At 41.6% G+C, this 24,436-nt stretch overlaps 1 protein-coding gene and 1 long non-coding RNA gene across 2 annotated transcripts; one reads left to right on the top strand and one right to left on the bottom strand.

Moving 5' to 3' along the window:
* Positions 1 to 397: 397 nt before the first annotated feature.
* LOC117478941 lies at positions 398 to 2,821 on the bottom strand. Its single transcript, XR_004555514.1, has 3 exons — positions 2,640 to 2,821; positions 1,500 to 1,501; positions 398 to 407 (listed from the first exon to the last, which is right to left on the bottom strand). It is a non-coding gene; the product is annotated as an uncharacterized LOC117478941 (long non-coding RNA).
* A 10,043-nt stretch (positions 2,822 to 12,864) lies between these two features.
* On the top strand, positions 12,865 to 19,605 carry LOC117478772 (serine/threonine-protein kinase Nek6-like). The gene is made up of 6 exons (XM_034125675.1): positions 12,865 to 12,882; positions 17,736 to 17,844; positions 18,579 to 18,686; positions 18,859 to 18,953; positions 19,341 to 19,454; positions 19,594 to 19,605. The coding sequence occupies exons 1-6, from the start codon at positions 12,865 to 12,867 to the stop codon at positions 19,603 to 19,605; spliced, it is 456 nt and encodes a 151-aa protein (XP_033981566.1).
* Positions 19,606 to 24,436: the final 4,831 nt, after the last annotated feature.

The following is a 24,436-nucleotide window of genomic DNA, read 5'->3' as shown; positions in this document are numbered from 1 at the left end:
AGTTTCGTCTTTATGTCATGATAGAGAGATACAAATACTGAATAGTTTAGATGAGAAAAGGCATCGAAATGCCAGGTTACTAGTATTTATCATGTAAACAGGGAACATGAATAACCCGATCTCTCTGTGCTCATGTAAACACCATATCCCCAATATGATCATAACCGGGATAATACTCATACACGGCTTACTGATGTCCATGTAGAGACGCAGTCAGTGTGTTTTACTGGAGCCTCAGTTCGATAAGAGATTCTTTTCTGAGTTCTTTAACTTAGGTACTCTCTCTCAAAATTGTAATGTGCATTATGTTTTAATTCTTATCATTCAGAAGCTTTTTGTGTGTGTTTATGTTTTACTGAGTGCTTATAGGCTATTTCCATCCCAGTATTCAGTTAACTATTTATTTTCTGTGCACATTACATAGACTAGCTAATATTCTACCTACTGCTTGGGACTTTGAGTCTTCAAAATGTCCAATGTCACAGACTGGGACTTACTTTAGAGTCAGTTGTATTTACATTCAGTATGACTTGTTATGATTCAACGTGAAAGAGTATACTGCTCAATAAATAATTATCACTTCACCACCTCTCTTGACATCTAGGCACTTGAGAGTGAGTCAGAGGCAGAATGCAGGGACAGTGGAGAGAGCATTGCTGAGGTGAGTGATGAAAGGGAAATGACAGTTGAGAGTAAATTGTGATGTGGACTCTCATCCCAGGATTTTAAGGAAATCAGTGGGGATCTTGAACAGGAAACATTTCAGTCAAGGGGCATCATATGACCAATATAGACAGAAGAGCAACATTTATTTGAACATTTAAGTCAATGATACCATTCCTAGGTGAACTTAACATCCGTATGGAGTCAGATCAGTCTCAATATTAATAAATGCTCACAGAAGGATTCACAAATGTATTTTGCGATTTATATATAAATGACTCTCCACAACAATATCTCTCAATGCACTCACAAATATTTATTGTTGTATATAAATGTACAAAAAATGGGCATTTAAACTGCTTTTTATTAATTCAAAGACAGCTCTGAATTAATAATCAAATATGTGTTACGCTTCCCGAGAAGTGACTGGAGATGAGAACCCGCTACGCAAACACTAGACGGAGACAGTGGTGAAGTGTCAAACAATAGTCTTTATTTGACCACGGCACAGGCAAGGTGTAAAGAGGAGCTCAGAGAAGACAGACGTGGAGCTGGATAGCTCAGGGGGAGACGGAGGTGCGGAGATGCACGGAGGGAGCACCGGCGTGGAGAGCCGGAGATCCAGAGCTGGCGAATGTAGACAGGATGAGCTGGTGTGCGTGGAAGCACGGAGGGAACTCAGACGAGGAGTCGGAGGCTGGACGTGGCAAGGAGAGCGGCAGGTGTGTGTAGATCTGGAACAGGAAAGATGCAGGGTTAGAAAGGAATAACCTTTCACTAGGAGTATCAAAAAGGTTTACTAGAATTACTGCTAGTAGGCCTGGACGATAGTTTACCACTGAAGAATAAACGAAGAACTGGCGAAGTCTGAGGATGGGAACCAGGGTTTTAAGCAGGTGCAGGTGAGTAGTGGCAATCAGTGAGATGAACAACAGCAGTGGAGGTGAGTTGGCGGGAATCAGAATGTAGGTCAGCCACGCCCAGCCAGGAAGACAGACAAACATAGAAGGGGAAAAGAAGGAGGAAGTACTGCAGATCCTCACAATATGTTTCCTTTCTTTACTACTGGATGAAATTACAAAATGTACCCATCATTTCCCTCATGCTAGTATAGCCACATAAAAGTATCAAACCACCTGTTAAAATGCACCAGAATACAGGAAATCTATTTTTTTTCCCGCCCCCACACCCCCCGTTAAAAATGTCCCCCCCACATTCAGGATGCTTCCTACGCCCATGCCTTCAGGTAATCTATTACAATATAATAAGCATATGTATTATTGATACATATTTATTAATGACTTTTTCCATTTCAGAATGCCAGCAGCAAAGAGAGGTCCTGGATTCAGTGTGCAGGATGTGATCCAAAAAGGAGAAAGTGATTTGAGATGGAATCAGAGGACACTGCTATGAGTGAAGAAGAGGCAGATGAAGATGCCTGTGGACAAAGAAAACCAACAACAATCCATCCCTCACATACTTATGTATATATAATAACTTGCTTTATATTTGGCTTTTGTTCATTTGTAAATTCAACATGTATATTTTCTACTTTCTTGTTTATTTCTAGTCTTTTTTCATTTGTATTGTATGCCATGTCTTTTATGCTGCTGCAACACAACAATGTCCCAAATTGAGATCAATAAAGTTCTATCTTATCTCTTATCTGAACCCAATGGCCGCCCAGTCAGTGATTATGTGGACATCGAGCCCCAACCAAATAAACACACCAAGCCCCGTGACAGGTATCGCTGGCTGAACAAAGATTTGATCAGTCCCAATACTGATTTTTTCTTTTGAGTAATAAATCAGAATTCTTACTTAAATCTCAGATCTATGAAAACAAATCCTGAAGGTTTTCATGAAAATAAATAAAATATATTTTAAGGAAAAGTCAGATTTCTGAGATTTTCTGTAAAAAGTAATAGAAAATCTGAAAAAAAGTTAAAAAAAATTATCAGATTTCTGACTTTCACTGAAAACCTTCAGGATTTGTTTTCATAGATCTGAGATTTAAGTAAGAATTCTGATTTATTACTCAAAAGAAAAAATCAGTATTGATAAGTTAGTGATTATTAAATGAATTACATCTCAGGGCATTATGAAATTATGAAACCAGATACAAAACTAATTAAAAAAAAAAACAGACATCAGACATCCGGACCGGAAGTAGTACCCCGGGAGCAAACTATTTTGTTTTGTTCCAGAAGAACCTAAGTCTACCAGCACATCTGGAGCCAGGACTTAAGGATAAGCATCGATTTCTTTCTAACTTTACCTTAGTTCTGTTTATAATTTCAGTTTTTTAAAGCACAATTACCACAGCCTCGTTAGTTCCATAAGATATGAGAGGGAATTGAACCACTGACCTTCAGGTTGATAGACATGATTTAAATGATTATGTGATAATTTAACACGACACAGAACAACTCATGAGAAGATGTTAAAGCACCTCCCATAATGTTTATTGACAGCTGATCTCTGTGCAGTGAAGACATGAGCAATCAGCTCTCAGCAACAATGATGGACACACGGTGAGTTTAAGAAGTAGAAGAGTTCCTCAAATGACTTCAGGCTATTTCAGTTTACAAAACTCAGCTGTGGCTCCATAATCAAGATAAAGTCCAGCATGTAGCGGCTGAGTGAATGTGGTCTGCACTCTGTGGAGGAGAGTCATGGTTTCAGAGACGATGCTGTAGAAGGACAGAACACCTGCTCTGTGACATCTGAATTCAGCTGATTTTTCTTAATCCTACAAATAAATAAAATATATATAAAAACATGAAAATCTGTTACTTCCTGTCTTGTGTAGTTTGACCTTTGACCTTTGACAGCTCACCTGTTGGAAATGTGTTGGGAGTTGTGGAGATTTGAGGATCTGAGCAGGGTTTGCTCACTTTGAGTGTGTTTGAGTGTAAATGATGGCGCAGTGTGCGACATGTCATCACGTGAGTGTGTTGGCAAGTGACAAAACAGTAATTGTTGAAAAAGAGGACTTTTTTGAAGAATATCAAAAATGTCACGCACACGCCAGCGTGCCGCATATCAAAAGGGACCATTTGCTGTGAATGTGAAAGGCGTCAGTGGTTTAATTGATGAGATATGGACGTTTTCCCACTGTTGCCGGGCAGATCAGAGGTGAAAAAAAACGTTTGGCAGGTTTGGCCTAAACAAAAAAAAGTTGTCGGGAGAGACTTGTTTTCTCGGTCCATTTCGAGTCGCCTTGTAGACCCACGTAGGTTTCTCTGTGTCTTTTTTTGTTCTACTAACCAAGTCAGCATTTAGGATTTGGCATTGAGCACATGTTTATTGAACAGGAAGTCTCACCTGTGTGCTGTCGTGTGTCTCCAGGCCACCAGGGGGCGGAGGAGGACATTGAACTGGATAACCTGGGTGGAGCTCAGGGAGCAGAGTAGCACCTCCAAAGACCTACACACACACACACACACACACACACACACACACACACACACACACACACACACACACACACACACACACACACACACACACACACTTTTCTTTTTTTTTTACTTTTCTTTTTTTCCGTTTTGTTGCATTATTCAAACTTTCATTTATGCATTCAACACATTTAGACTTAGTTACAAATTAAAAACCTTTAGAATCAAATATCTCCAATGAAAGAAGCTCTGGTGCTTTCTCTCTAAAGACTCACTTTACAAGAGAAACAACAACACACAAATACATCAATATCCATATTCAACACGTTTTTAGAGCAAAGTTTACATTTTGTTATATTTAATAAAGTAATAAATAAAGTAAATAAACAGTGAAATCCATCTCAAATGCAGGAACAGAGCCACTTCACCGTCAGAGGAGAGAGAAGCTCTGCACCCAGAACACAGCTCACATCCACACTATATATATATTCATGAAAAGAAACTGGTCCTACACCCCCCCATCATTAAACCATCAAACCCCCCCCTCGTCATTAACCATTTGCAAATCCACCTTTGACTTCCTTTGCCCTCCTGACGTGTAAATCATGACCACACGTCTCTGTTAAACACATACAAGACTACAAATACAATTGAACAGAGTAAAAGGCAATCCGAGTATAAGACTATATGTTTTAAATGATTATATGATCATTTAACACGACACAGAACAACTTGTGAGAAGATGTTAAAGCACCTCCCATCATGTTTGATTGACAGCTGATCTCTGTGCAGTGAAGACATGAGCAATCAGCTCTCAGCAACAATGATGGACACACGGTGAGTTTAAGAAGTAGAAGAGTTCCTCAAATGACTTCAGGCTATTTCAGTTTACAAAACTCAGCTGTGACTCCATGATTATAAACCCAAAGTCCAGCATGTAGCGGCTGAGTGAATGTGGTCTGCACTCTGTGGAGGAGAGTCATGGTTTCAGAGACGATGCTGTAGAAGGACAGAACACCTGCTCTGTGACCCAGGTACACTCCTACTCTGGAGGACAGAGGACCTGAGACGGGAGTGCTGATACTGTTGTAACCATATCCCAACGTGCATTGCGGCTAAAACATCCAATCAGCGAGCTGAGGATCTTTCCTATACGTCTGTTTCCGGTATTGTTCCTGTAATGAGAGTTCACATTTATGCTACATTGAAGGGTGGAATTGACTACACATCTTCAGAAACATAATTTGCTTCAGATATACTGTAACACATAGCAATATTGTAACCATTAAGAAAAGCCAACTGCATTAAAAACCCAGTTAACAAACACTAGGTAAAGTATTTTTCCTTCAGTAATGAAGATGTAATTCCAATGTAGACACACCTGGGGTCGCTGTTCAGTCTGTTACGCTGAGCCATGCATTGTCTGGAACGTAAAAGGGACGAAAAGACAAAGTGAAGTGACGTACTTCAGGTTCAATGTGAAAACATTTCCAGTTAAACCATAGATATATATAAAAACATATGTTTATATATATGTATGAGTTAAACAACAGAAACAAATCGCTTAATAAAAGATAAAACACTGGCATGTAATTTACGTTAGAATAAATAGAATGGTTTTGAATAATAGATGAGAGTAAAATCTACGTCACAGCCCCACCCACTTTTGGGGAAACCAACGCTGTCATTTGAACGGCGATTAAGCCTGAAGCCACAGAGCTCTTCTGCTGTCCTTATACCCCTTTCACACCAACGGTGTTTCAGGGCCGGTTCGGTGCTGGTGCTTGAAAAGCACCGGGTTTTCCTGTTCACACCGCAGCGGAGCAGCGTCATAGCTCCGGAATCCGGTTCGTTTCGAGCACCAAAAAGTTGTCCGTCTAGAAGCAAGAACCGCATACGTCACGCTTACGTCGGAGGGGGGCGAGATTAACCTGAGCTAACACTTAAGGCGAGTACGGCAAATAAAAGTTGTAACAAGCAGTAGTGCTGAGCAAAGTGACTAGAACGCAACCACACACTTGTTAAAAAAAACACACTTTATAAAGTCAGGCAACACTAACCAGGCTTCGTGTGATTCTGTTTATTTGTACCTTACTTTGACCATCCGTTCGCTGTTATTGATCATTGTGGAGAGCAGGCAGACGTTTTGTTTGTTATTATAGCAGCTATCGGATGGAATCAATACATGGGCTGCACAGGTTGTCATGTCCGACTATCACAAGTAGAATCATAATGAAAAATACGTCGGTAAAAAGTGCCTGTAGAAAACTGCTTAGCAAGTAGTCAGTTTAGCTTCGGTTGCTATGCTAACATCACCCATGTTATACCAGAGAAACTTTCATAACAGCGTTGTGATGCCAAACAGCGTCAATTCAGACTGACACCAAATAGCGTCAATTCAGACTGACACACATTCACTTAAGGGGAACTGGGGATATGTATCAGCTGCTTGTGTGACAGTCAGACAGTGAATACTTTAGAGCCGTGTGAGCTAACCCGGAGCTAACGTGAGAATACAATCCCGTTGAAGAGCAGCCGGCCAGCACTGCAGCGGTCGGTAAATGCCGCTGAAACACATTAATAAACAATGAACCACGGCACTCTGGAGAAAAGTATAAGGTTGGAGAAGTCGTTATTTAATTTAATCTGGCTTCGTATGATTAAAAGCAACGCAGTCCCCGGCCCGTTGTTGTTGTGAGGTGAGCTCCGGCGTTGGGGAGAAACTCAGCGACGTAAACTGTGACGTCATGACGCAGCAGCGGCAGCACCAGTCGGGCTCTGAGCGGTGTGAAAAGAGCCGGCGCTAAACCGAAGAACCGGTTCTGAACCAGAAAAGCTCTAGCACGGAGCTTGAACCGGAGTTGCGTTGGTGTGAAAGGGGCATTAGAGGAAGTTTGAGGTGTTTGAGGTGCAATAAAAGACACAGCAGCTTTTTGGCATGTTAAAACTATGCCTCGCAGCTGGCGAAATTACAGCCTCGCCTACTGATTTTAATTTAACCATAGGATATCAAGCCCGATCGTCGATTTCAAATGTGTGCTCTAAAATGATATTTATAAATGACTATTATCAATATTATAAGCAAGACAATAAATGGCAAAGATATGTAGAAAATAAACGTATTTGAGATAAGTTCATAACAAACGTAACGTGGGAGAAAATATGTTTCTAGAAGATATGTAGAAAATAAACGTATTTGAGATAAGTTCATAACAAACGTAACGTGGGAGAAAATATGTTTCTAGCTAAACGTAATTGAGAATGCAGTTTAGTTCTGTGGGAACGTAATTTTTAGGAGACAGGGTTGAGTAAGGAGTACCCACTGGGAGAAAGAGAGTTAAGATGTTCAGAAAATCAATTGATCATTGCTGTGAGACGATCACAGAAAACACACAGATTTAATGCTGTTTTTTAAATGTATTCTGTGTATCGAATCCATGTATATGAATATGCATGTTCTGTATTTACATGTTCTGTCTGTTCCTTACCTAAGGTAGGGGGGGGGGATAATCATCAAGTTCAAAATTTCAACACACCAATTTGGGACTTGATTAACACTATCAATACAAGAACTTTGACACCAAAAGTAACTCTGTATCTTGAAAATAACCCCCCACCCCTTGAAAATGAAAAAAAGAACCCAAAAAGTGGCATTTTCTGCACATTCCGCCTGGTATGCATAAGCTATTCTTACTGTTTGCCTATATACTGTTGAATGAATGCTTTCAAACCCATTTGAGAATTAATAAACATTATTAATAGAAGAACTGTTACACCTCAAAGTAACTCTGTATCTTGAAAATAATCCCCCATCCCTCTTTAAAATTAAAAAAAGAACACAAAAAGAGCGTTTTTTTTGGCTGTTCCGCCCTTTGAAATTCACTATTCTTACAGTCTGTTAAGACTAAAAGACTAAACTAATTTGGAAAACTTGATTAGATTTTTATTCCAAATACAAAACAGTTAAATCATTTTTATTCAGTCACATTGACATAGAAAGAACTTCAACTTGTCAGTCTTAAGTAGCACCTCATATTTTTCTTAGCCTTTCAAGACTTTCTTGGAATTTTGCATATTCCAGTGTGGTTCGGTCACTCCTCTTGCCTAGGTACGCCATGAGAGCATCTCCAAACTCCTGTGCCGTTTTCATCCTCCTCTTCCCACTGGGCAGTGTCACCTGGATTCTGAAGATAGGTTCGACTTTAGGCAGAAGCGTGGTACTTTCTCTGGCAAACTGAACCTCAAGCTTCATCCTCTGCAGCTTTGCGTTGTTGTTCAGACTTTCATCCACAAGGAACTTCTCAACTTCCCCACTGTCAGTGAAGGGGCCACCTCTAGATTTCAGTGTGTCCAGCATGTCTAGTCTCTTCCTCTCCTTTCTTTGAGCCATCTCCTCTTTCTGAGATTGGCTATAGTTGTATAGAACTCATCCCGGACTTTTCTCTCGGACAATCGTATGTTTTGAAACTCTTGTGGTAGTAAATCTTCATCCATGTCTAGTTCAGCAACATCTGTGAAGATTGTTTTCCTTCCTTTGGGTTCTGCTCGCGCCTCACTCTCTTCACCCTCCTTTTGAAGCTGTGTGTCAGTCTCAGACATCTGTCTCAGTCGCTTTTGGAGGTGTGCCCTCTTTCTCTTCATCGCTGCTGCAGCTGGATATCTCACCAGTTTCAATCAAGATATCTGTGATATGGTCCAGAGTTTGATATGAGAACTGCTGGTCTCTCTTCCTCTAGTACTCTTCGCTCCTCTCCCTCAACCTTTGGGTTCGCATCATGCTATGGTACCAGACAGGGTCCACACCTTTGGAACAGAACATCCTTCGCTCTGTCTTCTGGTCTTCATAGTATTTGTGCTCCATCTCACTCATGCTTACACACCACTCTTTCTCCAGTGATTGCCGCCGTATAGGGTCATGGGCAAATACATCAAAGAGCTCAGACTTTGTATGAAATAACTCTTTGTATTGTTGGACAGCCAGTGAGTCTTCTTTCCCTGTCTGTCCATACCTCTTTCTGCCCTCAATGAACTGTTTCCAGATCCTTTCTACCTTCCTCTGGATGGTGCTCAAGGAAACACAAAACACAGTGTCGTGGTAGTACTTGGCGTAGACCTGTTTTGCCACTTCCCATGCTGCTATGGTTGTAGTCACTCTCCCATTGCCCATCTCCAGGTGGTACCGTCTCATGCTTATGACACTCTGCAGTGTGGGGAGTTTTGTGGGTGGTTGGAAGTTCTTGGAGGGAGGAAAGTCGGTATCTGCATTATAAATGTTTCCGGTAGATCTAGTTTTGGACATGTGTCTGGGCTCTGCCATGCTTGATGATGTATGTCATCAGACTGATGTGACTTCTCTGAAAAAGATTAATATTCTAAATTAGATTAAGTTACAAGCACTAGGTCTAGGAGAGTGTTAATTACTTCAGTGCTGTCTACTAATTTAGCTTAATGTAACAGTTAGCTAAGTAATTACTGTATAATAAAGTTAGCTGGCTAATTTGAGCAAAAACATGTCAAATCAACTGTTGCACTAAGCTAGCTAGCTAGTTTGAGCTACGTTCTTAACAGCTAGAAAGCTAAAAGTATGACTAATATTGGATGGAACCTGACACAAACCAAGCTAAATTATCATATAATATCATATAATAATATAATTATAAAATAATATAATATAATAGTTTTGTTAAAAAGGAAAAAACATACCTGCGACAACTCTGTTTAACTGCTTGTCAGATGGTGTGTTGAATATGATCGTCTGCTTGGGGATTTCAACGGTTTGCTTGCAGTCAACCAGGAGCCACAATGCATTATGTAAATGTACTTTGTTACATTAGAACTTTGCAACATCTGACAGGTGAACCAAAGTGTTCTCTTAAGATTTTATTTTATTTTTTAATGATAAAAGGGGGAAAAAAACATGTCCGATTTAGTTTTTTGGGTGGGGTGGGGGGTTTATTTCATGATAGGTACCAACTCCCAATACAAAATATCTCCCAAATGACCCAATGCACCATCCCTGAAGTGGGCGTAATCATTTTCCAATTTTTTTATTTTTAGGCCATTTATCCCCCCCCCCCTACTATAGGCTAAATGTGTTGTTCATGTCTAAAATGAAAATGTGTAAATTATAATTTGGAGTAAACATTTTCTATCACTCTACTTTCACCACAGAAAAGTTACATCAGGACTGAATAATGACTTCATATTCCATACCAAGGTTCATGTGATGTGTACAAATACAATTATTTCATTCAACTATTTATGTTAACATAAGAAACTGTAAAATCTCAATATTTCCAATATCAGAACTTTTTCAACCAACTATTCATTATAAATGTAAAGACAGGGGGAGCAGTGTGATTGTCTGTCTTCCAGGACAGGGGGTCTGGCTGCTGTGTAGGTGGGGGTGATGGTGCATGGGCTGCTGGTGGCTGCTGGAGGGAGGTAGGTGTGATTGTCCCGGGTTGATGCTGGTGGCTGTGTGGGAGGTACGTGTGCTAGGTGAGACTTCTTTGCTGGCTGGGTTGATCGTGATGGCTGTGGTGGAGGCCTTTGTACCGAGGTGCAGGCACGTGCACACATAGACATCAAAGTGGGCTTGAGCCCCTGCCCTTTTTCTTCCTCCAGAGAAAGTGACCTTTTTCCCCCCTTTTTTTATAAATAAATGAATATATATCTATACACAGCAAAATCAGCATCCCCAAATTAACACTGTCAGATTTGATTTCAACACTTTGACAGTGTCTATATGGGTCCAGATAGAGTTAATTTCACTATTGTTAAAGAGTTGGTTTCTTAACACTATTCAGAGTAATTATTAACTCTATTTGGAGTTAAAATGTAACTCTTCGTAACACTAACCAGTGTTAGTTTTTCTCAACACTTGCATGGTGTTAAATATTAACTCTATCACAGAATAGTTTATTAACTATGAAAGTGTTACTCATATATTAACACTTTAAGGTGTAAATAAAGCTCTAATAAAGCATAACAATTACTAAAAAATAAAGTAGGCTAAAGTTGTTTGAAACAAGATTTATTTTCAAACATTCGCACCACAAAAGCATTTTAAAATACATTTCAAAATACACAGCAATATGGAACAATGTATGCTCTCTCATTTCATTAAAGTATTGCCTATCAAAGGGTCTAACATAGGTGAGCTGGTCAATACAAATAACAGCATGTTCATTACTTTGGTCCTCGATACAGTCGGCATGAAAGTGATCATCATAGTACAGCGTGTGAACAGTGCAACCAATTATGAAAGCACGCTGCTCATGAATGATGATGTTGCGAATTTTCATGAACACAGGTAGGTAATGGAATGTTCCAGTGCATACACAGGTAGGTAATGGAATGTTCCAGTGCATACACAGGTAGGTAATGGAATGTTCCAGTGCATACACAGGTAGGTAATGGAATGTTCCAGTGCATACACAGGTAGGTAATGGAATGTTCCAGTGCATACACAGGTAGGTAATGGAATGTTCCAGTGCATACACAGGTAGGTAATGGAATGTTCCAGTGCATACTGTACACAGGTAGGTAATGGAATGTTCCAGTGCATACACAGGTAGGTAATGGAATGTTCCAGTGCATACACAGGTAGGTAATGGAATGTTCCAGTGCATACACAGGTAGGTAATGGAATGTTCCAGTGCATATGTATAGATCAATTTGGTATTCAGTGCCATCATTTTTGACCCATCTTGTAGTTGAAACCTGAAAAGATTGAAACCTCTGAAAATGCATCTAAATGCAACATCTGACACTGATTCTGCACCTTCCAAGTTATTTATTGTTTTCATTTTTAAAGGACCAAGCTCAAACCTTTTAAAATAATAGTTTTCATAATAAAAAGCCATTTGCCGCTGGTGTTGCTTAACAAGAGATTTTGTAAGGTTTTTGAAATTGTTTACAGACCTTTTAAACAAATTATGTTTTGCTTTGAATCACATAAACCACATATGGATAAGAGGGACAATTGTTGTAATACATCTCGGATAGTGAATCATTAAGTGGTGTTAGGGAATCTATTTCTTATCAGGAAATAACACTTTGAACATGTTGTCGTGGTCACAGATCAAATGTTTTAGGTAACTTCAGTCAGGATAGGGGAGAAAACAATATTAACTATTTGCAACAAAATGAGCAAAAAGTTCCAATACTTATTTTCTCTTTGAACCATATCGCCAAAGATAAGTGCGGAGAACACACAATGACTGAATGGCGTTTAAACCTAAGTGCTTGCTGTTGTCATCAAGTTTTAAAGCACTTGGTTTGTTTTTACGTTCCAAGTAACCATAGTTAAAACTCTGTACCCTGTCTGACAGGGCATTCAAAGAGATGTAACCATTTTTCATTAGGTACTGAAAGAAAAGCTTTAGCTCATACTATACACCCTCTAACAAATCATGCATTATATCAACTGCAAAATTGTCAGTGCTATGAAAATACTGCAATGAATTGAGCACACAAGATGTTTTAACACCATAAATGGAAGGTCGAGCAGGATCTTCACTTAATGCATTACAATGTTCAACGTGCAGTTCTCTGGAGCGCAGGATAAGTCCAGGATTAGTCTCAGTGAACACAGACTGAAATTCGTGAATTGGCTGTTATTGCTCACGCAGTAGTCGTGCACTTAGTTCTTTGACTCGTGGGCTTTCCTTTGCATTACCAACATCGATGTTGAACATCGTTGTTTGGATGAAGGTGTAGAAACTGGAGAGAGCTTCATCATAAGAAAGGCTGAAGACATAGTGAGCTTTGAAAAGGGCATCAAAAGCAGCCACCGATGTCTGAGCGTTGCATGGTATGGGTTTGTGGTCCACAACGATGACCTCTGGATTTTCTTCCTTTGCTCACCAATGCAGAGGAGGAAGGGCTGTCTTGCTTCAACTTTCTCCAGGAATGTGGTGAGGCTGGCTCCCTGCTGTAGTTTGAATGACAAATGCATATACATTTACTGTACATATATATATATTTATATATATAAAAAGTTACTACTTAGCATAACTTACTTAATAAGGAGTAAGATTTATTCTTGCAGTCTTATATCAAACTGCAACACTTACATACAACCACAGCACACAAAAAAAATGTTAGTACAAAAATCTAATGGTAAATACCTTAAGAAATCTTACAAGATGAGCTTATCTTGGCAGTTTTTTTATGGCCTCTGGGCATTGGGGGCAGGAGATGCAATAGCAACAGGAGAGCTGAAATGTCACCATCCCAGCCTTGAAAATAAACAGAGGAGAATGTATTAGAAAAATATATAAATTGAAGCTGCAGTCAATAATCAAGGGACCATAGAGGTGAATCATTTAAAAAAATTATAATTCTTCTAGGGTTCCTACTTGAGTTGTAGTTGAGGCTACTGTTACATATTTAAAGGGGACCTATCATGCAAAATGCACTTTTGTACGTCTTTTATACATGAATATGTGTCCCCGGTGTTCCAGGGAACTCACCAAGTGTCAGAAAACACAACCCTCTCTATTTTCCTCCATACCCAAATCTCTAAAAAAGGGGCTGCAACGGATCTGATAAAAACTGATCCAGATTTGAACACTGTCCTGACGTCAGGACGGTGGCGCTACGGCTATTGGGCCAACTCCACCAATCAGGAGGAGACAGCCACGGCCATTCCCGTTCGAAAGCGCTGGAGACGCTGTAGTACATATGCCAGGCCTGTAGATGGTGCTGTTCTCACAGAATCAGCCCTTGCAAAAACAGAGCTAACATTTTTCAAATTGAGCAAAATGAGGCATGGCTAAAATGCATGATCTGTTTGGTATTTTGAAAAAAAAAAAGTATAAATATGCCTTATATAGGTATGGTCCTACACTATATTATTCAAATATAGCATGATAGGTCCACTTTAACTTATTAAACAGGCAACTTCTTTATCTTAAAAACACAACTGTTATTATTGTCTGACCAACCAAAATGACGAGAGAAGCAACCTGCGTTACAAGGCAGATGCACCAGTAACATTAACCTATGATGTAGACTTGAACGTTTCTATGATTCATTAGCAAATAAACGCAAGCCTTCAAAACAGGGATCTCATTAAATACTACCGATATCACGCTCCCACTCGGTGCCTGCATTCACATAAAGGTTATGTTTGTCTGGTTACACGTTTTTTTGGCTTGGTTAGCTAGCGCTAACTCTAGCTTAATGCTAAAAGCCCACAAGCCAAACACATCTTATCTTAGCGGTGACTCGCCTGTCTTATAGCACAGCTCAACAGGAAAATAGTCTATCACACGTTTGTCATGAAAACAGAAGTTTTAGCGAACTAAATGTTGGAATAGCCAATGTAACCAGAATTATCACTGGTTATTGACGGATGGCAAGGAACAGAACCGCGGTATAAGTTACAGGATAACGATAACGTGAGGCTTACGGTGTCTCACTTTTAGACAGAGACATAAAAGAGAAATACCAATAACAAAACACAACATTAACAGAAATGATTTTAATTGACTTACCAAATAATGTCCGGGAGCAGTCAGCCGTCACGGCAGACTCTTGTTTGAACTTTGAAGTGGCTTCAGTGCTACGACAATGGGGGCATGGTGATACATGCATTTACACTTAAGGTGTTAGGTTTGGAGTTAAGAGTTAAACGTTCAGAGTTAATGTACTACAATTACACTTACAGATTTGATTTATAGATATTTCGTTTTGACACTCGTTTTTAACACCAACTATTTGTCTAATGAGAGTTAAATATAAGGGATTTAACTCTATCAGGAGTATATTTAACTCTACTCTTGTTTACATTTCACCAACACCAAAATATTAACTCTTCTCAATTTGCTGTGTACTGTTTGCGCACAGTTTCCCTTTCCAAAAAGATATTGATTGAATACAAAATAAAAAAGATCAGGTCGGGAGATTAGACTGTGAAGTTCCGATGCTCTCTCTACCCTCCCTCCCTCCCTCCCTCCACGTCTCGCCCACAGCGGTGCGGACATTGGCAGTCACTTCAGACCGACAGTCACTTCAGACACACCAGGCCGATATCGGCCGTCTTCGGTTGTCTGGCGACAAAGCGTGCCCTGTCGCCCAAAGTCAATTTGGTGTGTCCCGAACCCTCGGCCGTGACACGCCTTATTTGGCCTTTCACGGTCGACAAATGGCCGATTCAACATGTTGAATCGGCCATTTGTCGGACACAAGCTATCGGGCCAAGAAACCACTCTGATCAGCTGTTCAGCTAGCAAATGAGAAGCGAAACGGAAGTGAGGGACGTAAACAAACGATTTAAGAAGGCACAGGACAGCAGCTAAACCCCAGCAGGTGATACTTAAAAGACATCAAACATAGCCCTTAAATGTCCCACACATAGCAGGGACATCTCTGATATCGGCGGGAGCGTCCCCGGCTGTCCTCTGCTGAGAGCTCCGTGATTTGTTTGGTGAAGTCCGGTTTTTCATCTCATCGGTTTATTTGTCAGTATAAAGTTGCAGGATTAGTCTCAAGTACCTCAACATTGTCCTTAAGTACAGTGTCTAAGTAAATGAGATACTGTCTACTGCTGTTCATTTACCTATTGTGAGTCGCCTCGGATAAAAGCATCACATGGAAATGTAAATTTAGCAAGAAGTGGCCATTATGACATTACATACATTACTACATTGCTGACTCAATAAACTACACACCCGCCAGAACACTGCGATCATCAGACGCAGGTCTATTAACTGTGATTTTATAGTATGTCTGCACTTTATGTGCTCATTTCATCATTCATGTATTTTTATATTCTAAAACATGTTTTCGATGGACGAGAGTGAAAATGGAACGCACACGCTATTTGTTGTTTGTTTATATCAGTCTGTTCTTCTTCTCTGTCTTCCGGTTGTTGCCTATTTTGAATGACGAATACACACTACCGCCGCCTCCGCCTGCTGGTAAGGAGCGTTATTGCCACTCACGCATGCGCAGTTCGTACGTGCTCGGCTGAAGTCTTTGTGGTGTGTTCCAGTGCGACACACGGCCAAGACGCAGGAGAACTCGCCGATGCAACAGTCGATGTCGGTGTCGGCGAGTTCTCTGGTGACTGCCTGGTGTGTCAGGGCCTTATTTATGCCGGCTTTTCTTGGCTTGTTTGAAGGTGAGTGGTGATGAACAAATCACTAAGCTGCCAGTGCCTCGAGTTTACGCTAATTAGCCAAAAGACAAAAACAAATATAGTTAAAGGGGACCTATCATGCAAAATGCACTTTTGCACGTCTTTTATACATGAATATGTGTCCCCGGTGTTCCAGGGAACTCACCAAGTGTCAGAAAACACAACCCTCTCTATTTTCCTCTGTACCCAAATCTAAAAAAAAGGGGCTGCAACGGATCTGATACAGACTGATCCAGATTTGAACACTTCTATGTCGTCACAGAAGTGGCGCTACGGCTATTGGGCCAACTCTCCACCTATCAGGGGAATGTGGGGTTGGGCCACGGCCGGCCATTGCCGCTCGAAAGCGCTGGAGACGCTGTAGTACATATGCCAGGCCTGTAAGTGGCGCTGTAGTCTGCCACAAAAGCAGCGAAGAAGATAGTTACCATGGTTACGCTTCTGTTTATTCTCCGCTGTGGCTTTTTTTCTCCCTCCCCGAGGCAAGCGTTTGCTCCCGCTGCTTTAATTCAATGCAATCCCTCCCCGTCGAGGCAAGCACTGTAATTCTCTCCGGTTAGTCCACCAGCAGATGACAAACACCCACCTCTCCGCCTCTTCCAAGGAACGAGGGGACCGTGCGGCAGAGTTTCAGTTAGGTTTTCTTTTCCGCCGGTCAAGATGTCCGTTAAAGTTGAAATCTTCCGGACAAAATTAGAAAAGTGCCGGTCAAAGGTCTTCTTTGTTATTTATTGAGCTTTAAAACAAATGAATAACGACTCTATATAATAAAACACGGAGGACGGAGATCTCTTTTTCTCCCCCTCTTCTGACAGCCCAGCAGCTGATCAGAGCGGCTCCCCTCTCCTGCAGGGGGGCGTGGTCAGCAGAATCAGACCCGTAGACAGCAAACAGCACATAGAGCGAAATGAGGCATGGCTAAAATGCATGATCTGTTTGGTATTTTGAAAACAGAAACGTATAAATATACCTTATATAGGTATGGCCCTACAATATATAATTTAGATATAGCATGAAAGGTCCACTTTAAAGAACATTTGTTGGCATTTTCTTTGATGTAAATAAATAAACTTGTGTTCACATTCACCCTGACTCTCTCAAGGTTGTTGTGTGTTACTGTCTCCATTTCCCCTACACTTTCTTAGGGATGGAAAAAAACACAAGAATGTATAAAAAATGAAATAATCCAGTAATTCAATATATATGATTCTAAAATGAGACATTACGCACTGTAAGTACTTTTACTTTTGGTACTTTAACTATTTTTTTGATGCCAATTTGAGTTAGATATAGATTAGTAGATCATTAACCCATAACCCTATCTTTGCACTATTTCTATTATATTATTTTGTATGTGTATTACTTGCATTATTTTATCTGTTTTATTGTGTTGCTCTGCTGGAGGAGTCTGTGACCTAAGAGAACTGTAGCTATGCACACATGACAATAAAAGCCTTGAATCTTGAATCTAGCATTGTCACTTTCTATGGACTAACATTGCTTCCTTTTTATCTTTAAAGTACTTCAAGAAGAAGAGGCGCCTCATCCCAGAGAGAACTATCTGGAAGTATTTTGTGCAGCTCTGCAGCGCCCTGGAGCACATGCACTCACGCAGAGTAATGCACCGTGGTAAGCAGCTACTGACCCATTTACTCACCCTCGTCACATTTCATAAAAGAGTGGTGCAGGAATGAGTCTTCCAACCCGTAAAGGAGGTAGCATTTGAACACTTCTGGTTGAAGGACGGCCTCACCTTAGTATGTTTCTGACAGGATAAGAAACCAACTCCACTATTTGTGGTTCTTTAATTGCACTTGCATTGATCTCCTTTGTTACGCTGCCCCCTGGTGGAGAGCCTTAGACACTGAGGGGTCAGACTTATATTTGCCTTTGTGTGTGTGTGTGTGTGTGTGTGTGTGTGTGTGTGTGTGTGTGTGTGTGTGTGTGTGTGTGTGTGTGTGTGTGTGTGTGTGTGTGTGTGTGTGTGTGTGTGTGTGTGTGTGTGTGTGTGTGTGTGTGTGTGTGTGTGTGTGTGTGCCTTAGACACTGAGGGGTCAGACTTATATTTTGCCGCAATAAATGTACAAGCTGCTCGAATGAAAGCCATCAGAAAACCTCATTATGGATCATCAGCAATTGCATATTGGTATCAGCGGCTAAAAACTTGATCTATTTATTCATACTTTTGTTCTTATTGTACAATCAATATTTAGACACAGGAAGGAATGTGTACTTGACATAGTGTACATTTCTCTACAGCCTGCAATGATTGCATCAGCTTTGCTGTTACATTTCAACGTGTGTGTGTGTGTGTGTGTGTGTGTGTGTGTGTGTGTGTGTGTGTGTGTGTGTGTGTGTGTCAGATATAAAGCCAGCCAACGTGTTCATCACAGCCACAGGTGAGGTGAAGCTGGGTGACCTGGGATTAGGACGCTTCTTCAGCTCCAAAACCACGGCGGCACACTCCTTAGGTAAGGAACAGACAGAACATGTAAATACAGAACATGCATACATACATATTCATATACATGGATTCGATACAGAATACATTTAAAAAACAGCATTAGATCTGTGTGTTTTATGTGATCGTCTCACAGCAATGATCAATTGATTTTCTGAACATCTTAACTCTCTTTCTCCCAGTGGGGACTCCTTACTACATGTCGCCGGAGAGGATCCACGAGAACGGATACAATTTTAAGTCTGATATCTGGTCTCTGGGATGTCTTCTGTATGAGGTAAGCTCACATACACTGTTACTTGTTTTTTTAAAGATTTGTACACCTTTTCCAACGTGAAATTCAAGCACTTTGAACCCTAACCCTTTTACACTACAGCTGAGGTTAATACATATTCACATATAGTACGTATGGCCTGCTTTAGACGAGGATGGAAAGGGAGCTCTTCAGGTATAATGAAATGTAGTGGGCCTAGCATCAGTCCCAGGAAAGTCACAATACATGCAGGGCAGCTTGCAGTCTTCAAGCTCCTTTTCAATCCCCCAAAGAGTGGACGTCTGCGCTCTGTCAGCAGCGACTGATCTATCACCTCTTCTTCATCGTGTTGGTTTAAAGTCTTCATCAGGAATGTCTCTCATCCAGCCTGTCTTCCACTTGTTTCTGCAGATGGCAGCGCTGCAGAGTCCGTTTTATGGGGACAAGATGAACCTGCTCTCCCTCTGCCAGAAGATCGAGAAGTGTGATTACCCCCCCCTCCCTCCGGACCATCACTCTGAGAAGGTAGATGAGGAATCATTAATACAGACAACAAATGCAATTTTTCCTCCTTGATCAAATGTTACTTGGCTGTAGGAAATGAATGAACCTAAAGGGCCGATTACCACATTGTTGTTGTGTCTTTTCGTGGGATTTGTTGCAGGGGCGGATCTAGACACATATTCATGGGGTGGCAAGAGGGTGGCAGGAGATTTTGAGGGGTGGCATCCCCTGGCAGAAGTATATGCTGATTTAATCGCAGTCTATCAATCAATGTTAACTTGGAAAGCCACAATATTCATATTTTAACTCAATAACATAGGTGACATTATTGTGGCACATCAGTCAAGCCTTACATATAAATATATAAGGTGGCAGACATCATTTAATGAGGTTAAAATGTTAACATAGGTTCAGGAGCATGGCCACGCCTAAAACTCCGCCTCAAACCACGGACACCCCTATTTATATCCGGCGAAAGCTTCCGGCCACCGCTTGTCTCATCTTTCAAAGATCGACAGGCAGACTGTGATTCACGCTGCGCGTCGTCCCTGTGCCCACAGGCTTCACAAAATCCCCCTGCACATACATCCCTTCATCCCTCCATCCCTTCTTCTTCTCTACCTTCAGCAGTCCACAGCTACCCAGCTTCTGCTTACTTTCCTCCTTTAGCAGCTAACCCCGTAGCAACAGCGTCCCACCCAGTAAACCAAGGGGCAGGGGCCATGCCACATGCTAACCTATCACCCGACTCTTACCTAGTACCTTCCTTTCCAACTGCTCTACCTTTTCCCCCTCCCCCTCCCCCCCATCCCTTCCCCAACACCCAAATGTTTTTCCTCCCTGTGCAACCAGCTACACTCTAGCCACAGCAACACCACCCATCGATTGACTATCACGGCACCTCAGCACACCCGTCAGGAAATTCAGAAACTCGGCCCCAGAGGCGGATCTCCATCCCATACCGGTCCCACCGTTTTCAGCCACCACATTCAACTGAGACTTCTCAGGATGACTAGAGATCTCCACATAGTCCAGAACAGACCTGAATCCAGTAGACTTCTCAGGATGACTAGAGATCTCCACATAGTTCAGAACAGACCTGAATCCAGTAGACTTCTCAGGATGACTAGAGATCTCCACATAGTCCAGAACAGACCTGAATCCAGTAGACTTCTCAGGATGACTAGAGATCTCCACATAGTTCAGAACAGACCTGAATCCAGTAGACTTCTCAGGATGACTAGAGATCTCCACATAGTCCAGAACAGACCTGAATCCAGTAGACTTCTCAGGATGACTAGAGATCTCCACATAGTCCAGAACAGACCTGAATCCAGTAGACTTCTCAGGATGACTAGAGATCTCCACATAGTCCAGAAGAGACCTGAATCCAGTAGACTTCTCAGGATGACTAGAGATCTCCACATAGTCCAGAACAGACCTGAATCCAGTAGACTTCTCAGGATGACTAGAGATCTCCACATAGTCCAGAACAGACCTGAATCCAGTAGACTTCTCAGGATGACTAGAGATCTCCACATAGTCCAGAACAGACCTGAATCCAGTAGACTTCTCAGGATGACTAGAGATCTCCACATAGTCCAGAACAGACCTGAATCCAGTAGACTTCTCAGGATGACTAGAGATCTCCACATAGTCCAGAACAGACCTGAATCCAATAGACTTCTCAGGATGACTAGAGATCTCCACATAGTCCAGAACAGACCTGATACCAGTAGACTTCTCAGGATGACTAGAGATCTCCACATAGTCCAGAACAGACCTGAATCCAGTAGACTTCTCAGGATGACTAGAGATCTCCACATAGTCCAGAACAGACCTGAATCCAGTAGACCTCTCAGGATGACTAGAGATCTCCACATAGTCCAGAACAGACCTGAATCCAGTAGACTTCTCAGGATGACTAGAGATCTCCACATAGTCCAGAACAGACCTGAATCCAGTAGACTTCTCAGGATGACTAGAGATCTCCACATAGTCCAGAACAGACCTGAATCCAGTATACTTCTCAGGATGACTAGAGATCTCCACATAGTCCAGAACAGACCTGAATCCAGTAGACTTCTCAGGATGACTAGAGATCTCCACATAGTCCAGAACAGACCTGAATCCAGTATACTTCTCAGGATGACTAGAGATCTCCACATAGTCCAGAACAGACCTGAATCCAGTAGACTTCTCAGGATGACTAGAGATCTCCACATAGTCCAGAACAGACCTGAATCCAGTAGACTTCTCAGGATGACTAGAGATCTCCACATAGTTCAGAACAGACCTGAATCCAGTAGACTTCTCAGGATGACTAGAGATCTCCACATAGTCCAGAACAGACCTGAATCCAGTAGACTTCTCAGGATGACTAGAGATCTCCACATAGTCCAGAACAGACCTGAATCCAGTAGACTTCTCAGGATGACTAGAGATCTCCACATAGTCCAGAACAGACCTGAATCCAGTAGACTTCTCAGGATGACTAGAGATCTCCACATAGTCCAGAACAGACCTGAATCCAGTAGACTTCTCAGGATGACTAGAGATCTCCACATAGTCCAGAACAGACCTGAACCCAGTAGACTTCTCAGGATGACTAGAGATCTCCTCATAGTCCAGAACAGTTAACAGGCACAGCAAGCCCTCTGACCCTCGCAGCGAGCAGACCCAACCTAACATTTACGGCATAAACGTATTTTCCCTTAGAGCGTAACGGAGGCCCGGTTCTGGGCAAACCGCGCGTGCATCATTCTAACTCCTCAAAGGTAATGTTTAGCCGGATTTAGAAGTGAAGATGTAGTCACTCGTTCCGGGCACGTTATCTTCAAGCCACATGTTTCTGGTCCAGAAACACTTTCAGAACATCCCGCACATTTTGGGGGGCACTCTCAGAATTAGAGCCATTTCTCCCGCATCGGCGCAGCGTCCACAGCAGCTAGACCAGGCATCTCTTATCCAACCACCTAGGCCCTCGGCCGCTCGTCATCCCAAGCGTACCACGCTTACATCCGCAACAATCTAAACGACGTCTGACATGCACACGCTTAAGTCAGCTGCTTTTAATCCGACTCTTTTGGGGGACGGAGACGGAACCCCCACTCTGAGTCTCCCACTGCACGGACCATAGCTCGTCCTCCCAGATCACCTCTTCACCCCCCTCATATCCTTCACATGTTACTTCAATAAACGTACAAACATCACACTGTTGTGGCGTGGTTCTTGCTAGTGAAATGAGGTTAAAATGTTAACATAGGTTCAGGAGCATGGCCACGCCTAAAACTCCGCCTCAAACCACGGCCACCCCTATTTATATCCGGCGAAAGCTTCCGGCCACCGCTTGTCTCATCTTTCAACCCACCCTCCCTCACCCTTCTACCCATAAACATCCTCTGCCCATCACCATTTATATCTAAACTGTGCATATCTATATACTGCGTATACTAACATTAAAGTCCAGGTATCGTCTGGGGGACCGTAATCAGCCCACGCAGTTCATGCCGGAGACGGAACCCCCACTCTGAGTCTCCCACTGCACGGACCATAGCTCGTCCTCCCAGATCACCTCTTCACCCCCCTCATATCCTTCACATGTTTCTTCAATAAACGTACAAACATCACACTGTTGTGGCGTGGTTCTTGCTAGTGAAATGAATTTTAACTGAACAATAACTGAATGAGTTTGTTTCACTCTTAGACCAGCAGGGGAACCAAATCTATGAAGACTGCTGCAATAAGTACATTAATTAACTGTCTCATCGATGTTTGTCTGAATGAATATGATACTATTAACAATCATATTATTCCTATCAGCTGTCAATCACTGTTATGATTCACATATTCATTTATTATTGAATAAACTATATTTTTTGGAGGAGTTAATGATGAATGTTCCTCAAGATGCTTGCTCACCCTCCTTCAAATTTGAAAGACAAGTAAGTATATCATGTATCAAAATTCAAAAGATTCAAAGGAACAGTTCAGCGCCCCACGACTTTACTGCAAACAGTTACAACCTTGACTTTACATCAGAAAGAACAAACATTAAAGAAGTGACTAACTGCATCAGTTAGGGTTAAAAAAAAAAAGTGTATTCAGCTAAAACATATACATCGCTGCAGTTATTATCCAGTGGAAAGCCCTTACCTACTGGCCTAGTTACATCAAAGTGGTTACTTTTTTTTGGCTGGGCAGTGTAGTTTTACACACCGTCTTATTTGACTTTCTCAGGAATTAAAACAGTTTTTTGTGGGCAGACCCCCACAAACAAAATAAATATATATATATATATTGGCCTGTCTGACCAAGCTGTTGGTTGGTTTGCAAACTATCTTTCAAATCGCAAGCAATGTGTAAAATTCAGCGGTCTCTCCTCAAGCTTTCTTAATGTGCCCAGAGGTGTTCCTCAAGGTTCGGTCTTGGGACCGACCCTTTTTACTATTTATATAAATGATGTGGGTAAAAGCATTGATGCCTCTGTACATCTATATGCAGATGATACTGTTGTGTACTGTTGTGCTAGCACTGTTGCCCTTGCATTTGAACGTCTGCAGTCTGCTTTTGACACTTTTCAGTCACATCTGTTCCACCTTAGGTTGGTGTTAAACTCAGATAAGACAAAAGTCATGTTGTTTTCCAATAAGAAAAGGTTACCAACTGTTCTTCCCTGCATCATGTCTGCACAGCATAACCCCATTGAAGCTGTTAACACCTACAGATACTTAGGCAGCACTATAGATGAAAATCTCTGCTTCAAACCACATATTGACAATCTCTTAAGGAAATTGAAATTAAAACTGGGATTCTTTTTTAGAAATAAGGCCTGCTTCTCCACAAGTGCGAGGAAACGGCTTGTAGCTGCCACATTGTTACCGCTCATGGACTACGGGGATGTTGTGTACATGAACGCCTCAGCTCACTCCCTTCATCTGCTGGACGCTGTCTACCATGGGGCTCTGAGGTTCATAACCAACTGTAAACCCCTCACACACCAT

This window comes from Trematomus bernacchii, unplaced genomic scaffold (genome assembly GCF_902827165.1).
Source record: "Trematomus bernacchii unplaced genomic scaffold, fTreBer1.1, whole genome shotgun sequence".
Lineage (NCBI taxonomy): Eukaryota > Metazoa > Chordata > Actinopteri > Perciformes > Nototheniidae > Trematomus > Trematomus bernacchii.
This window is presented reverse-complemented; position numbering and strand designations above follow the sequence as displayed.